Below are 17,442 nucleotides of genomic sequence, written 5' to 3' on the forward strand. Positions count from 1 at the left end.
TACACATTTTTTTTTTCTGTCACTTTTGAAAACAAAATCTGAGGTTTTCTGCTGGGTATAAAGCAGAAACATCTGTGCTTAAAGGCAGTTTAATTGAGCTGGCTCATACTAGAAAGACATCTTATCATTTAATGACTGACTTTCTCTGATTTGTACAATAAATGTCAGCTACTCTTGCTGTTTGTGATGAACCTGAGAAATTATAAAATGTGCTTGTTTGACCTTGGATGTCTATGTACAGTACATTCACCATATCAAAGCAGACATGCTCTATACAGTCATTTTGTCAGAAGAACTAAAACTGAAGTTTATTAGAAGCATTCAGAAGTTTATTTATCCTGTCGCCAGATTAAAATTCACTGAAGTGACTTCAGAAATAATTCATGACATCATCAGTACTCCAATATACCTGCTATTGTTTACTTATTAAAATGAGCTTCAGCTTAGTTGTGTAATCAGCCAGGATGCTTGCTTTATTATCATAAAGATCCATGGTTTCAATTTTATTTAGATATCTGCTATTTTAAGGGGATTGTGGCAGAGTGGCACCATGGTTAGTCCTGCCTCCTCATGGAATTTCACACCTCCCATATCTGTATGGCTTCTTTTCCAGTTAACCTGGTTTTCTTCTCAAATCTCAAAGATTAGTTTGCAATCCTACACTGGCTCTGTTTTGATTTTTCTTGGAGTGGGCCCCTGGATGGATTGGTATTATTTCCAGATTTTTTTTCCTTGCCTTTATGCCTGATGCTGCTAAGATAGTCTATCGAATCTCTTTCAGGTTTGAGACTTTTATGCTATTTAATAAGATATGTGCTTTAAAATGAAGAAGAATGTTTCATGTTTTCAATTTTACAAAGAGACTCTTCATTAATCAAGCCATTTCCTCATCCTGCCTTATCCAAGTTTTAGCCTAAGCCAGCTGTTTCAGGCACAGAGCAGTAACTAATCCTGGGCATTCATGCCCATGTAAACATTCAGTCATACCAGAATCTTTAATCAAACTAACACACACATCTTTGGGATGTTGAAAAAGAAAATAAAATAAAGTAAATATAGAAAATAACCCATAAAGAGAATGATCAGGCTAGGAATTAAAGCTGGCCTTGCAGAGTTGTGAGGCAACACTGCTAAACACTTTGCCAAGAAAAATTCTGAAAAGATTTAAATTAACACAAGTCTATGGTTTCCCTGCAATGGAATATATTTGCATGCAACAGAACTACATATTTCTACCAGAATGTTTTTTTAAAAAAATCTTATTTTGTCTGACATTAAGGGCTCCAGGAGAGTTAAAGGGTTGCAGACAATGAATCTGTATGCCACAGATGCTGTCAGCAGTATATTGATGTTGCACAGGCCACAGCAGAACAATCCAAATGAACATCCCATATACCATATGACAAAAAAAGGGTTTCCAAATAAACAGTGTTGTTCCAGTTTATTGAGACAGATGCCACTGAATACAAAGGGCAAATAGAGCTAAAATAGACTTTATCACAATGTCAAGAGCCTGTCAAACCAGCCTTGCTTGTATTGTCCCTATACTCGGCATTTTGCTGAATTCACCTGTTCAGAGCCTCTTTATCTGATCACTTACATCTTCAAAGCTGCCTTGATGTGACTCTTCGAATCACTCTGAAGTACACAAGGTCATTGTCACATTTTTATGCCATTCGTGGAAATGTTTTGATAGCTGAACGCGTGACATTGGCCGCTTCATGGTAAGTAAGGAAAAGACAATCATAAGGTCAAATGACACTCCGTTACAAGAATCATTTATATATTTCCCCTGAGGCCCAGCTATGACGTCAAGTTGGTGGCCTAGCCTTTTTGATTGGCTGTGCATAATGACCTAGTTTCTGTGCAGTGAGGTGACCAGAGCAACATATTCTTAAATTAGGAATGAAGACTGGCAACACTGGCAGGATAATCCATGTCTGTTCTAGCCTCCTTGCATTTTAAAAGTGTTATGATACTGTTTGTGGATAAAAAAAAAATCAATTAATATTTGACAGTAACTGTCACATACACTATATGATGAGCCATAGTCTTTATGGAATTTTTCATAAGTTGACAAATGTGCAAATGTACAGTAGTATTGATGGGTATTTTAAATTTAAATACAGGATTGCAGCAGTCAGTTTTTAATTCCCAGTAAATGTAAGTAAAGACATTTTTTGTAGTTATTATTTTTCCACTTTTCATAATACTTTAGTATTTATTACCTTCTGTATATTCTCATTAAAGTGACTGTCTAGCAAAGTATTAGAAGTCCTTTTAGAGATAATATGTGTGCAGCTATTTTTCTGCTGGCTGCAGTTTATCATTTATTTTATTTTAAATTGGACTGAAGTATAACAGGGTGCTATCTTTTCCCTTGTACATTATATATTTAATGAACAGATGCTGCATATTACCTGCCATTCTAGACAGGTTTATATGGACACTAAAGAAAAGAACTGCAATCCATCACATTATATGGCTGGAATGGTTGGATGGAGTTAAACTTAATTAATTTGCCAACCATCTGTGGGGTTCTAAATACTTCAAGTTCAGTTACCTTGCATGCATGCCCTCTTTATACCCCCAATTATGGCAAAGCTGAGCAGACATTGCCCATAGTCACTGCTCCACCACCGACTTTCTGATGGCTTTTTCTAGGATGTTCTTCCTAAAGCCACTTTCAGCTACCCAAATACATGTACCATACACAAGTTAACCCTCCCAAAAAGAAATGTTACCGTTGAACGCAGGCCAGCCATCATCCTCTCATTATTATATATTCAAAAACTAACTGCAGAGGAATTTGAAAATGCAAATGTTGGTGCTTGAGAAATATTTGTTTCTCAACACAATTTTTACATATATTATTCTCACAGGTGGGCATTTGATGCATTTTAATGTCAGTCAGTCAGTCATTATGCTAATATTATTTTTGTAAGTAATAAACAGTTAAATAAGTATTACACTATACAATATGGAAATAGCTTCAGTTTTTTTCAGAGGGTCATTTCATCTTCCTTGTCAAATACTTTAAAATAATCTGTGTCATGTATTTAGCTATCAAGAAATTTGCATATTACTAACCCCGGGTTGGTACATTGTTGAGCCATCTCTGCCAGTAGCAAGAGCACATCTCCTTTTTTGGATAAGTCTTTATCAAGTTTATGCAATGTGATGTGCCAATAGTTTCTCATTGATCAAAATTGCACTAGCCACATTATGTCAGGGAGGGCAGCAATTTTGTAGCTATGGAGGTCAGTGGGAGTGACGTCAGGACTTTCACTGGGTCACCCAGTTTTTGTTTCCAATCAAGGGTTTCCAGGATTTTATCCATTATTTATGTTTTAGTTCATACAGTATAATCATTACTCCTAACGAATTTCTGCTTTCGAAATGCATTGCAGTATCATGATGCTACAGGTGAAGCGTGGAGCAACAAGGCATTACAGTATCCCAATACTGTTCCCCTTTCCACATGGCCATAATTCCTTATAGTGTGATATTTTGTTTATCGAGCTTCAAAATTCTATAGTCTCATGTTAATGATATTTGTGGAAGAGCACAGATAACATCACTCATCAACGTATTTTTTATGCTTGATCTTTGAGGTTATGATAATGCAGAGAAATGGCATTTCTCCTCAGAAAGCAGTTGTACATGGGACATCACACTTTCAAAGTGTGAGCTGAAATTATTTGTAACTCTGTTATTTGTTATCCGTGCCTAAAAAGCTTGTGATAAACACTAGTATGAAAGGCACTGTCTTGAAGTGCCAGAGCTCTTGTTACTATGTATGTTCAATTTATCGCCAAATGGTGCAATTTAGCACTTATGTAACTGGCTTGTTATGCATGAACATGTTGCTGAAATGTATATTTGGGTTACTTCATTAAATGGCTGTTTGGATGCTTTGTTAGTAAATCATTTTTGAGGAAATAATGTAGTATACCACCCTGAGACCATGAATTGTATTTAGCAAGATACATTATGAATGGAGGGATAAACATTATAATTGTTATTCTATGACTTGATTATTATATAGAATCTTTGCATTTTCTTTCACATTATTATTTCAACTTCTCAGGACTTTCCATTATAAGCAAGAACACTAAATAAGGCATTAATTGTATACTTCTTCCGGATACAAATTCCAAGAGACATGAAGTACAAATTATTTATTAGAGAATTGCTAGTATTTAAATGGCAAGTTCAAAGTAAGAGGAGAGATGAGAGATTTGTTTACCTGTAAAATAAAGAAAACCAACAGACCAAAACCGAGCCGCTAGACACAACAAAGTCAAGGTGAAAAAGACCTTCAAGTCAGAAAAGGTCTAATGCTAGATTGGGTTTCTTACCCTTACCTACACTAACATGAAAACTGGTTTGTTTTCTTGAACAGTTGTGGGCTGAGGACATGGCATGTTGTATCAACATCTACTCATATGGATTTTTTTTTTTTTTTTGTTGGTCATTTGTTTCTTATACACTATTTTTCACTATGCAAGGCAGATTGGAAGTTCTCATATTCTTCATCTTTGAACCAGTACATGTGTAGCTGCCTTTTGTGTGAAAAATAAGTGTTGCTCAATACAGTTGTAAACTGTACAACTACTGTGTCACAACTGTGTTTCATGGGCAGGCTTGTCGCCTGCACAATGACTTACCCCAATAAGTGATTGCAGTGTTACTAAGGTTTCCCTAAGTTCAGCTGTTTTCAAAACCAAGACAAACCAGTCTCCAAGATCTAACAGCTTGTTCCAAGAACTTGCAGAAAAGACATAACAGAAACGTACTAGGAAACAGAAGAGTGAAAGAGTAGCATTTTAAAAAACGTATAAGCTCTGCTGTGCACAACCATTGTGTTTAGTTATATAGCACCGCCTTTACTTCATTTTATTTGTTTTTCTGTATTGCTTTTTTATTCATCAATTCAATTTTAGTTTAATCTTTCCCTGTGAGTCTACACTAAGAATTGTTTCAAGACAAAAATGCTTGTTAGTTTGTGTGTTGCTGATAATGACCACACTGATCAATAACTGCAGAATCATTAAAGAATGCACCAAGACTGAAAAAAAATTAGGTCATCATCAGTTTTACAGAAAATTATCAATAAAACTGGCCCAAACTAAAAGACAATGTACTTACAGTATCTGAAACAAAATGCTTTTCTTTTCTAATGAATGTCAAACTGTTCAGCTACTGAAGTAGGATCCCAGCTCACATTGCTGAAAAGGAAAAAGGGCTGTGAAATATGATAGCAGACTAAAAATGGAAAAGTACCTTACAGATTGTCATGAAATCTAAAAAATACATTAAATGAAAGGGTACCATTATCAAAATGACTGATCTTTTCACTGGATTTACAGTAGGAATAAACCACATAATTTATATTCCACCAGTCAGTAAATGAAATATAACTGGACAGAATGAGGTAATCCAGTCCTCTGGTGATATAAACTGTCATCCATACTGTATATAGATATATTTACATATTTCTTGATAGGGTACTATATTTTTTTTTTACAATCCCTAGATCCCTTTGTGATAATAGGCAGCATTTGATTGATGCCTTTATTACTTTACATTTCCTTGCAATCTATTAAATTGAAATGGATATTTTAAGCATGTAGAAGTAATGCCATAGGGAATCATGCAGGCAACTTTGCATTTCACACACATATACATTAGGGAAACTGTTTATTTAAGGTACATTTTGATTCTGTTTATTTTTTTCTATTAATTTATACTTTATATGTCCAAAGGGTTGCTAACAAGGGAACTTAAACAGTACAAAGATCAGGTATGGCATCTTGTCTGATTCGACAGACCTAAATCAGCAGGGCTGTAGGGTGACATTAATCACATGACTAGAGCTCAGGCACCATTTAAAACTGTCAAAGTAGTCGTACGTGAGAGTACAGGTGAAAATATACCCTTGATTTCAAGACGCCCTATTTAAATGGAAGGAAATTGCAACCCTGAAACTACTAAGTCGCTTTTGGTCAAAATCTGTCAGCCAGATCAGTCTGTCTTACAAGTATGAAAACATGAGGTGAAATGAGTTCTATACATGTCCAAAAAAGGCCTTTGCCAGCTAATGGTACTCGCATGTTATTGTTATTTACAGAGATCAAGATATTACCTCAAGAACTTTTTTGTAACAAATTGGTCTCTATAAGCCTAGTTTTCCATAATATATTCTACTTGATGCAAAAAATGTTCCTGACACCAAATGAACTTGTACTGAAAACTTTATTTCCACGAATGCCTTGTACTCCGTGCCAGCTGAGATAGGCTCCAGCTACCCTGCTTGATATACGTGGGTTAGGAAGATGGATGTATGGAGGTATACTACTATAATGTGATAGTTTATTCAGAACATACATACTGTATGTTATTTGTACTTTCCCTTCCTGCTGTCTAAGGTGGCATGATGAAACGGTAAGTCATACTGTCTCCATACAAAACACCAGAAGCATTTCTGTTCCTGGCTGTGACGAGTTTGCATACTCCCCTAGTACGTACTTCTTGTTAGGATGAGTGACATGTTGTGCCTGTATACTCAGATTCTGGTCCACCCATTTCTAGTAACCATTTTGTCAGATGCAAGAGCAAGTTGACTAGAGTCTATCCCACTATCCCAGCAGCAGTGGGTGCAAGGACAAAAGCAATCCTGGATACGATGCCAGCCAACTGTGGAGCATGCTTCATATTAAAAGCAAGAATAATCATCCTAAAAATTAGAAAATTTAAACATCTAAGAATAGATAAACAAGAAGGTTAATTATGCAATAAATCAATCAAAGCCACTCCCTATTTATTTATTAGAAAACCATTAGCTAGAATGGTTCTCTTCTTGAAAATAAACCAAATTTGTTTATTTGGATTTTTAACTTTAACTTATACCTGAAGAGACATTTTTAGAACACATCTTACTTTCTTCAGTCTCATCGAGCTCTTCTGCCAAGTTTAGCTAGAAGCATTCCAGTGCAGGTCTTGCTGAAGAATTGCAGAGCAAAAATAAATAAATAATTCAAGAATGACAGTGGTTTCCGTTGTTGTTCTTTCTGTATATATTAAGATTTTCTGTTTCTTCATATTTGCATAGAGTCATTGAATCAAAAGAAAAAAGTCAAAGAATGTCAGAGCAGTGGCATTAAGAATGGTCACAGTCAGATCTCATTATGGTTTACTCTGTGCGCCTTTTTTGCTCTCAGATAACCTATCAGAATTGTTTAAATATACCAGTTTGTCTACTATATGCCAGAATGGTTTTCTGATTTAGTAAGGTTGTGATAGCAATGAATATTATATTACAATGATTCAATTTTTTTCTTATTACTGATTCACTTATGTTGCATCAGGGATGTTTGTTCTTGCTCGTTCCATCTGTAGTGTAAACAAATAATTTAAAGTATTTTTTGCTTAAAGAAAAGTAGCATTTGTAATATGCCTGAAAGATCTGAACCATGAATAAACAATGTAGAATGCTCAGCCAAGTGTGACAATTGCTATACTTTAGATCTTTTAATACTTTTCAGTCAGATTCGATCAATAATGCCAAATGAATCCAACATCAGGCAGATTGATAAAAGGCTCAGTGTTGTAAACACACCTTGTTCTTTTTAGATGCCTGAGGTGTCAGTGAATTCCCTCTGGCACTGCCTCCAAAATTACATTACTATACAGTGCAGCGGCTCCTTATCCAAGTCTCAAGTATTGCTACTGTAGGAAGAGATGCTGCCTTCCTTCTTAGCAAACACCAGTCCATTCCTCAGCTTATCTGATGTACAACCCACAGTGATCCTGGTTTTAAAAAAAGAAATAAATAAAAGCTGGTCTGAATATAACCTCACCAGCATATTATTACCACAACGGAAAAAATATTTCCTAGAATCTTGCAGGAGAGTAGCAATGCAACCTTTTGTTTAATCATCACTGTAACTATTGAACTACTCTTTGTAATTTGCTGCTCTTAAAGAATGAGTGAACGGCTATATGTAGACAATTGGAATCTATGATCATGCAACAGACATTATGATTTAATGACTAAGAATATGCCATGTAAATCTTGACACAACTTAGCTATTCATTAAATAAATAAGCTTGATGGACTGAATAGACTCCTTTTAATTGTCAAATTTATTATGTTCTAATATTGATAGGCAATTACCTAACTTTCAGGCTAAGAAAACAGCAGTTTCCTGGTAAGCTAGCTATGCTTACATATCATAGTGCTGGAGAGTGGTGATGTGTTTCATGTTGATTAGTACATGCAAGTACGAATTTTACAGTTTTCTGTACACATGCCAGTAACCATCATATACACCTATAAAAATGCCTTTTGGTGGGATTTACATGACGTGTTTGCCTCTTTGAAGGGAGTCAACCTGAAAGATGCTCCATAAAAAACATTAAAATAGTAATTACTGGTGTAAATTAGATAAACAACACATGTACCTTGTCCACCAGTTTTTGCATTTTATGTACTTCTTTGAATTCTACCAAAATTGAATGGAGAATTCTGTGTCATAAAATCTTACTAAGTATTTCTAGAACTGACTCCAAAGCAGCCAGTGACACTAAATTCTGGTTGAGTTTTCAAAAGGTTGGGCAGTAGTATAGTTTAAAATAGATACTCATATAAACAATAAAAAATCTGAAAAAGTTTTATGGTGTCCTGTACGTCTGGGTTGACATTATTAGCAAGTAAATGTCAAACTCTTCAGCATATTTTAATGTTGTACTAATGCTGACATATTTCTTTATTAATATATTTTGTAATGCACATTTGAGAAGAAATATCTACATAGGAGTGTCACTCTTTACTCATCATTAGCAAAATATAACTATATACCATTATTTGTAAAGGTGTAGTAATGTGTCTCTACAAATTGTATTAGATAAATAAATAAAATTATTACTCAACCCAATTTTTATGCGCCAAAGCTCAATGTAGTGACCAAGAGCTAGAAGCAACGACAGACTATCACACTGCACACTCGTGTAATTTTTTTCATTAGTTCTAGACATTTTAGAGTCTCCAAATGACATCATGTAATTTGAGTGATTTCTCTCTTTAGAAACCTATGGCAACAACAAGAATTTGTGCATACAAGCAAGAATCAAAAGTGGCATGAGTTACCAATCCAGCTTTGTTCATCATATGTCTAATTATCTTTAATGAAAAATATTAATGCTAATCAATAATAACAAATAGTTTAAAAAGATGTAGACTGGGATGGTTGATCATTTATACGTTCATCTAATATTGCCACACAGTAAATCATTCAATGATTTAGCTGTTTAAATGATACAGTAAATGCTAATATACTAGTTTTTAGCTGGGATGATTTTCCACAAACAAAAAAAAAAAATCAAAAAACCATAATTATAATTAATTTAAGTGTATCAATTCACATAAGGAACGGATGAATGTGTGTGCATACTATACTTTAAAAACTGCTTAATCCAGTTCAATTTCTCCCCTGAATGGGCCATCAGTCTACTACAAGGTATACTTAGTCACAAACCCACTCTTTGTCTTATTTAACCAGTTTAGAGTTGTCAGTTAATCTAACCTGCACATCTTTGGGATGAAGGATCTGAATACCTAAAGAAAAGTCCTTATAGACATTTTGATAATAGCTTAGGGGTCAGAGTGCCTGTTAATGTCAACACTCCTTATATGTTCCAAGAGGTAAAACAGCCACCCTAGCAATATGTGTGACCGAGTGGAGGACTTTGAAAGTAGGTACATGGTAAATGAATGAAGTTTGGGTTGTCCTTGTTCTAGAGCTGCAGTGTTCCTAAATTAAAGATAAATATTTCAAAAAAGTAAACATTGCATTCCTTTTTGATGTTTTTCTAATAAATCTCATTGTTAAAATTATGTGAAAAATTTAATACTTCATTATCACTTTACAGATGAAAGAGAAGATGTTCAAAAGAAAACATTCACAAAATGGATAAACTCTCAGTTCGCCAAGGTAGGAAATATATGCATGATTCTCACTGCCTAAAAATGTAAACAGAAGAAATTATTAATTGCTTCTTTGTAATTTTTTTTTTTACTGTCATGTTTGCTTGAAATTAAGAGTGTGTCAGTTGTATGTTTTGGTACTCACAATGCAATGCAGTTTGAGTGATTTTTTGCGGTGTATTGAAACGTGATGAATTTCGGAATTCATTTATTATAAGAATTTTTCTTTTTTGTTTGACTATATTGATGATGTTTTGTCATGGAAGGCTATGTGACACTATCCTCACCTTAGGACTTTGTATGTTGATCTGAGTGTCTTTCAAACATTTGACTATTAGATCATACTTACCAGCCTGTTCTGGAGATGCAGCTCCTTTTGTGGTCACTGTAAGAATGAACCAAATTGGACTGCACTGATAACCTCAATTTTTCATTTAACTTTTATTTACACAGAACATTATATATAAATGTCCGTCGACCAAAAGCAAAGCAAGGTGGGTGTGGGAAAAACACCATGTGACCTGAATGGATGGATGGATGGAGTGCTAGAAGTTTAAGGAACCAGCGTGTCCACATACAAGGGGCCTCATGCATAAACGGTGCATACGCACAGAAATGTTATGTAAAAATGTTTCCATGTTCAAATCGCGATGTATAAAACCTAAACTTTTACATAAAGCTACGCACATTCCCACGGTAGCTCATACCCTGTCGTACGCAAGTTCTCTGCTCAGTTTTGCAGACTGGATGCACCCAGCATCAAAGCAGTGCTACTGTTCCTGTGAGATTTATCTTTCTTTTTCAGATCCACATCCCTGACGCGGCTTGATAAATACACTGAAATTAACCACATATTGCTTTTTATTTTAATGCATCTGATTGTAATTAACCTGTAACAATATATTAGGCCACAGAATGGTCAAACTATTCCGAATACCATAATTGCTTTAGTGTTGTTACTCTCACTGCACCTTCTTCTTCTTCTTTCAGCTGCTCGTGTTAGGGGTCGTCTTTTTCCATATCACTCTCACTGCACCACTCGGTGTATTTATATCACTGTATCTGAGTGTGAATCACAGCTGTACAGCAGCTGATCGGAAAGAGAATTATTGGTATACAGCATCAAGCACACGCTGCTTCAGTCATTCTCTATTGTAAATGCTCTCATCCGACAAATGCTTCAGAGTCTTTCCTGTACTGACCTTGCGGTTCAGAAACAGTTTCATCACAAGAACTCTAAATGCACTCCATCAGTCCATCAAGTGCTCCTTGTAGAACTGTCTGTACTTATAAGTACAATCACCTCACTGTCAACTTGCAATACAGTTATAATATTGCACAACCTGAGCCACTTTATAAAGCGCATATTTACATATGATGACAATATCATTTTTAAGATGAAATGCAGCAAAATATGTTTATTATATTATACAGATAAAACTTTAACTTTAACTACATGGTGCCACAGCGCTAGCCAGGAGCTGGAACTTCGTTCACGGATTGTTCCTGCCTCGCGCTGTGTTCTTGCTGTGGCTGGCGCGACACTGGAAGGATAGATGGATAGAATAATTAAACATTACGAAGATATTTCCCTATATATGTTCCTTACAAGTTTTGAAGAATCGGCGTTCTAAGTTTACATCTGCTTAACATCCATTACAGAGCTGATTGTGTGGCGACTGGGTATTTGGAGAAAGTAAAGTAAGGACAGGAATTGGGGGTTAGTACGTTTGAAAGAGACAGTACTTCTGTAATAAAGTATTTCATCAAATGTCGCTCATGGCACAGCATGCATCTTGCGTGAGACATGAACAATCACTGTGCCACCGTGTTCCCATGTTTAATAACATGCTTTAACTCCTATCATCATGAAAATGATATCATGTATACTTCTCAGTATTTTAATTATTCAGAGAGCTGTAATATTACGAATGTAATGGATTCTGTGTCCTGTCGGAGGAAAAGAAAAGCCCAGAAGCACGTAGGGATTCACACACATAGAGGAGATCAAATACAAAACAAAGCATTTAAGATGCTACTTTAGTTACGATGGGATTTGAGAAACTAGTAAATTAAACGATTTTAAGATGAACTTTATGATGTTCTACTTTAATAACAAAATAAACTACGTGATTAAGGGGATTAATAAAGTTTAATAAAAAAAATTTTAAAAATTAAAGTGGAAATTTTGAGATTAAAGTTGACATTTCATGCTTTTTCCCTACTGTGTACTTTTTTTTTCTCTGTATCCTAATAAGCTTTCATATGACACTCAGACGGTGGGCTACGACTTGCCTTTTCACGGCAACTTTGATATGTGACAACTTCTTTTTTATTTCGGGCACTGTGCAACTTTGTGAACTTGAGTTTTTGAGTTTCTCCGACACGCTATGTCACTCAATCAACTTCCTTTTGTTTTTTATACCACTGTTTAAACCAAAAAATAGTAAGTTTTTCTTTGCCTCTACTTGGTATTCGCTGAAATTCTTCTGTTTTCCCTCGTACTTTTGCCATCGTCTTTTCATAGAAGGCTGATATGAAGGGCTATTTATATTGATTTGCATATTCAAAGAGGCATGATTCTGGGAGGAGACGGGGCAGGACAGCAGGCGTGTGCGCTACTTTTCCCGCTGAATGGGATTTATGTAGCGGAAGAACGTGGAAGTTGGCGAAAACACAGATTTATGGATCTGGATTTTTTTGTGCAGAAGTACATTTCCACTTTTGTGCTTATGTCATGTTATAGTGCAAATTCTACACATGGCGTTATGCATGAGGCCCCAGGTGATTCTGGCAAACCTTGTGTTTCAATTCTGAGCTGGTCAGTCTTTGGTCCTGGGTGTTCTCTAGATGGACACGATGGATGAGGATGAAGGGACCTTAAGGTGCCAGTGAACCCTGTATTTATGTTGATCTTGTGCTGCCTTATTATACCCCTTGGACTATGGAGTGAAAATTTTGCCAATAAATATTCTACTTGTGGAATGAGCTAGGGCAGGGGTTGGGAACCTATGGCTAGCGAGCCAGATGTGGCTCTTTTGATGGCTGCATCTGGTTCGCAGACAAATCTTTAATTAAAAAAATAATAACGTTAAAAATATAAAACACTCTCATGTATTTCAATCCATTCATTTCCTACCGCTCAAGTTCATGGTTGCAGGTGGCTGGAGCCGATCACAGCTGTCCTCCGGGACAACACCAAATTTTTATTGGATAATGCGTAACGTACACAGGTCATTGTGAGGTCAGGAAGTAAACTTCCCTCCTATTAATGAAGTAGTCAGCTAACTAATTGCAGAAACCCTTTTATCGAAGAAGATGGCTAAAAGAAAAAAAGATGAGGGGTATCGTACTTTTCAGCAGGAATGGACAGAGGAATTCGCCTTTGTGGAGAGAGCAGGTTCTACAGTGTGTCTAATATGCAATGATAAAATTGCATGTCTGAGCGAACTCCGGACTTTTCTTGAAATGAAAAACGTCGAGCATCCTGAGTTAGCTAACACTGAGTGGCTCCTGAAGTTCTGCTATCTCGTGGACATGACTGAACATCTGAACCAGCTCAATGTGAAAATGCAAGGCGTTGGAAATACAGTCTTATCCCTTCAACAAGCAGTGTTTGCATTTGAAAACAAGCTAGAACTCTTCATCGCGACATTGAAACGGGTCGTTTACTACACTTTGAAAAACTGGGAGAGTTTAAAGATGCATGCACAGCAAGTGACCCTGCTCAACATCTTGATCTTCAGCACCTAGCGGGCTTCACATCTAATCTCCTGAAGTCATTCAAAGGCGCTTTGGAGAATTTTGTGAGCGCACTCGTCTTTTTTAAGTTCATCACCTATCCACACGAGTGTGCAGTGGACAGCGCCGACCTGAGTTACATCCCCGGTGTCTCTGTCAGAGATTTTGAGCTACAAGCTGCTGACATGAAGGCCTCAGACAGTGGGTGAATAAGTTCAAGTCACCGAATAAAGATTTGGAAAGACTTGCACGACAGCAAGCAGAGTTGGCGAGCAAACACAAGTGGGGAGAAATTAAAAAACTTCAACCCGCGGACCAGCTGATTGTCAAAACTTGGAACGCGCTTCCCATCACATAACACACACTGCAGCGTGCGAGTATTGCTGTACTGACAATGTTTGGCTCTACGTATGCATGTGAACAGTCTTTCTCACATCTAAAGAACAATAAGACCAACCTACGATCACGTTTTAACGGATGGAAGTCTCAACGTCTGCATGAAGCTTAACCTCACCACGTATCAAGCAGACGACAAAGCCATCAGCAAAACCATGCAGCACCAGAAGCCGCATTAATGGTAAGAAGTACTTTTTTCATCATTGTTTAGCAACTGCATAACAACGTTATTAAAAAGAATTCAGAGACTTATTGTACTTTAAAAGTGTTGGTCTTACATTAAATGCACACATTTACTTGTATTTAGTTTTAAACATATTGTAACAACCCGGCAGCAAGCGCTGGCGGAGTGACGCCTCATGGGTAATTTATGTAAATAGTTTGCGGGGAAATTATGGGTAATTTATAAAAAGCTTATTGTATGTCGGAATTTACGTATTGTCATTTGTGTTGTAAATAATGGTGTGTTTGTATTTAATTGGTTGGGTGGGTTTGGGTTATCGCCGTCCGGGGGTTATTTATTTTGTAAAAGTACCAATTTATTGAAATGTGTCTTGTGCTTGACCTTGGCAATGGCCGCGCAATAATGTTGAGCTTTTGTTTCTGACTATCTTCTGTAATAAAAAGATACAACAGGACAGAGCTGTTTTATTGCTAAGATTTTATCTAAGCAAACTACCGAGACACTCGGAGTCGTGCGGTGTATGGGGCACGAGTGTTCTCTTTCTTAAAGAGCTGGGTGCAGTTGCGTGCATGGCGCTGGCAAGCCGCTAGCCGACAGCTTCGGAGAGGTGCACGGCAGAGTTCGGCTCGAAATCTTAAAAGACTCCTCCACGGGTCGCTACATTGGTGTCAGAAGTGGGAGACCAGGCTGTTTAGAAGACGCCGTCATGGAACAGAGTCTTGAAGAAATAGAGCGTGCCATCTCGGAAAATAGCGTTATGTTGGAGCGCCTGATCAGCAGAACTGCACGGAGAAAAAGGACAAACTGGCCTGAGGGTGCCAGTATTCCCGGACAGTGTTGCGATCTTCTAGGCACGGCGGAATGAACCTGTAGCTGCCGCAACGACACCCCAAATCACCAGTCGGCCGGTCCTCCCCACACGGTCACCCGCTAAGCTGCCACGATACAGCGGGTTGGCGCCCTGGAGCCATACCTTGCACAAGTGGATCTGGCTGCTCTTCACAATGGTTGGAGCTGCGAGGAAGCTGCAACACACTTGGCCCTTGCCTTGGAGGGTCCCGCACTTCAGGTACTCATCGACCTGCCGCCTGAGGAGTGTCGTGATCTTCAGGCCCTCACCGATGCTCTCACCCGTCGTTTGGACAGAGAACCTCAGCGGAACACAGCAGGGAGGAGCTGACAAACCGACATCGGCGTGAAGGTGAGAGTGTGGGAGCATTTGCAGCTGACATCAGGGTCTATGTACGGAAAGGTTACCCTACTTTCTCGACAGCAGCAAGGGAAGAACTCAGTCTTCATGCTTTCCTGCGGGCCTTGCACCAGAGCGTCTTCGTCAGCATGTCTGTCTGTCGTGCCCAGACATTTGAGCGAGGCACTACGGGAGGCTGAACGGGCTGAAGAGGTACTACAGTTTGGGTCTCCGCACGTCAATCATCACGCCCAAGCCGGCTATCGAGAGCAGTTGGCGAGTGGTAGAAAGGGACCAGCCTGAGGGTGTGGAGGTCAGTCGCCCAGCCATCATCAATTCCCCGACAGAGACAAAGATCGGACCGCTGTTTCCGATGCGGAGAACCAGGGCATTTTGCCAGGGACTGCCCTGCTCCAAGTCCCCTGCCTCGTACAACATCACCTTGGGAAACGACTTGAGTGAGGCCGTGAGGGACCCTCGCTCCAATTTTCAGCATCCCTCCGCAATGACTGCCCTAAAGTGGGGCTGTGGGTTTTCAGGTGGACTATACCTAGACTGCATTATAGGCGGACGGCCATGCAGTGCCTTAGTGGACACGGGTCCACTATTTGTCTATTACAGAGAGGAGTGTTGCCCGAAACAGCTGGTCCTCTTCCAAAAGACTGGACTCCTTCTAACATCGAACTGCGCGCGTTACGGGTGAGCGGACAAAAATGCCGGAAAGAAACTATTGACTGTAGTAGTAGGGACGAGCCAGACCAGCCACGAATTCTGGCTCGCGGACATTAAAGACAAATGCATAATTGGGTTAGACTTGCTGGCCCACTGGGGAGCATGTGTTGATGTGTCCAGGGCCATCCTCTGCGTAGGTAATGAGACTGTGTCGCTCCAATCGGGCTGGAATCATCCTGGAAGGGCTGTTAGCTTGGATTTGCCTGGACACCACGGCTCACCGGCTCCCGACCGTTGTTCGGAAGATGCAGGGACTGAAGAGGACCCCAGGAGAGTATTGCAGCTCAGACCAGTGCTCCCCAACGGTTTTCCTCACACGACCACCCATCCACTGAGGCGGTTGCTGCTGTGGAGGAATTGGGCCATCGAAGTGGTGAACAGCTGAGCACGCCACAGCAGGAGCAACTCCAGAAAGTATTGAGCGACTTTGTGGACATTTTGCGGCTCGAGAAGAGGACTGCACCAGAACCTCGTTAGTCAAACACCACATTGACACTGGCCACGCCGCCCCATTCGGTTGCGCCCCACAGATTGCCTCTTGCAAAGCGCCAAGCTGCGAAGAATTGATTCGCGAGATGGTAACCAACGACATCATTGAGCCTTCGGACAGTCCTGGGCGCACCCATGGTCATGGTGCGGAAGAAAACGGGGGGTTGGCGCCTTGTGTGGACTTTCGTAAATTAAATGCAGTCACTCGAAAAGACTCTTACCCATTGCCTCGCATCGATGATGCATTGGACTATGTGGCTGGATCCCGTTGGTTCAGCACTTTGGACTTGCGCAGTGGATATTGGCAGGTAGAACTGGCAGCAGAGGACCGACCCAAAACTGCATTCACCATCGGACAAGGGCTGTGGCAGTTTAAGGTAATGCCGTTTGGACTTTGTAATCGCCGCCACGCTTTGAAAGACTAATGGAGCGGGTCCTAAAAGACATTCCCCGAACCCGTTGTGTGGTCTATTTAGATGACCTGCTGATTCATGCCAGAGACTTTGACCAGGCGGTGCACAATTTAAGGGAGGTCCTGACCGCCATTCAGAGCGCCGGGTTGCGGTTAAACCCTGAGAAATGCAATCTTCGCCCGACAGACTCAGTTTCTAGGGCACGTAATCAGCGAGAGTGGGGTGGCTACAGACCCAGCGAAGGTGACTGCCGTGAGCAACTGGCCCCACCAGCCAATATCACTGAACTGCGGAGCTTTTGGGTTTAGCC

General features: G+C 39.1%; 1 protein-coding gene across 12 annotated transcripts in view; it reads left to right on the top strand.

Annotated features, from left to right (window-relative positions):
- dmd (dystrophin) overlaps positions 1 to 17,442 on the top strand; it is a 2,654,580-nt gene that overhangs the window by 461,947 nt on the left and 2,175,191 nt on the right. For all 12 annotated transcript variants that reach the window (XM_039745194.1, XM_039745193.1, XM_039745197.1 and 9 more), the window contains exon 2: positions 9,934 to 9,995. In XM_039745194.1, the coding sequence (XP_039601128.1) occupies positions 9,934 to 9,995 (62 nt within the window). The remainder of the gene's footprint in view (positions 1 to 9,933; positions 9,996 to 17,442) is intronic.

This window comes from Polypterus senegalus, chromosome 2, assembly GCF_016835505.1.
Source record: "Polypterus senegalus isolate Bchr_013 chromosome 2, ASM1683550v1, whole genome shotgun sequence".
In the NCBI taxonomy this organism is placed as follows: domain Eukaryota; kingdom Metazoa; phylum Chordata; class Cladistia; order Polypteriformes; family Polypteridae; genus Polypterus; species Polypterus senegalus.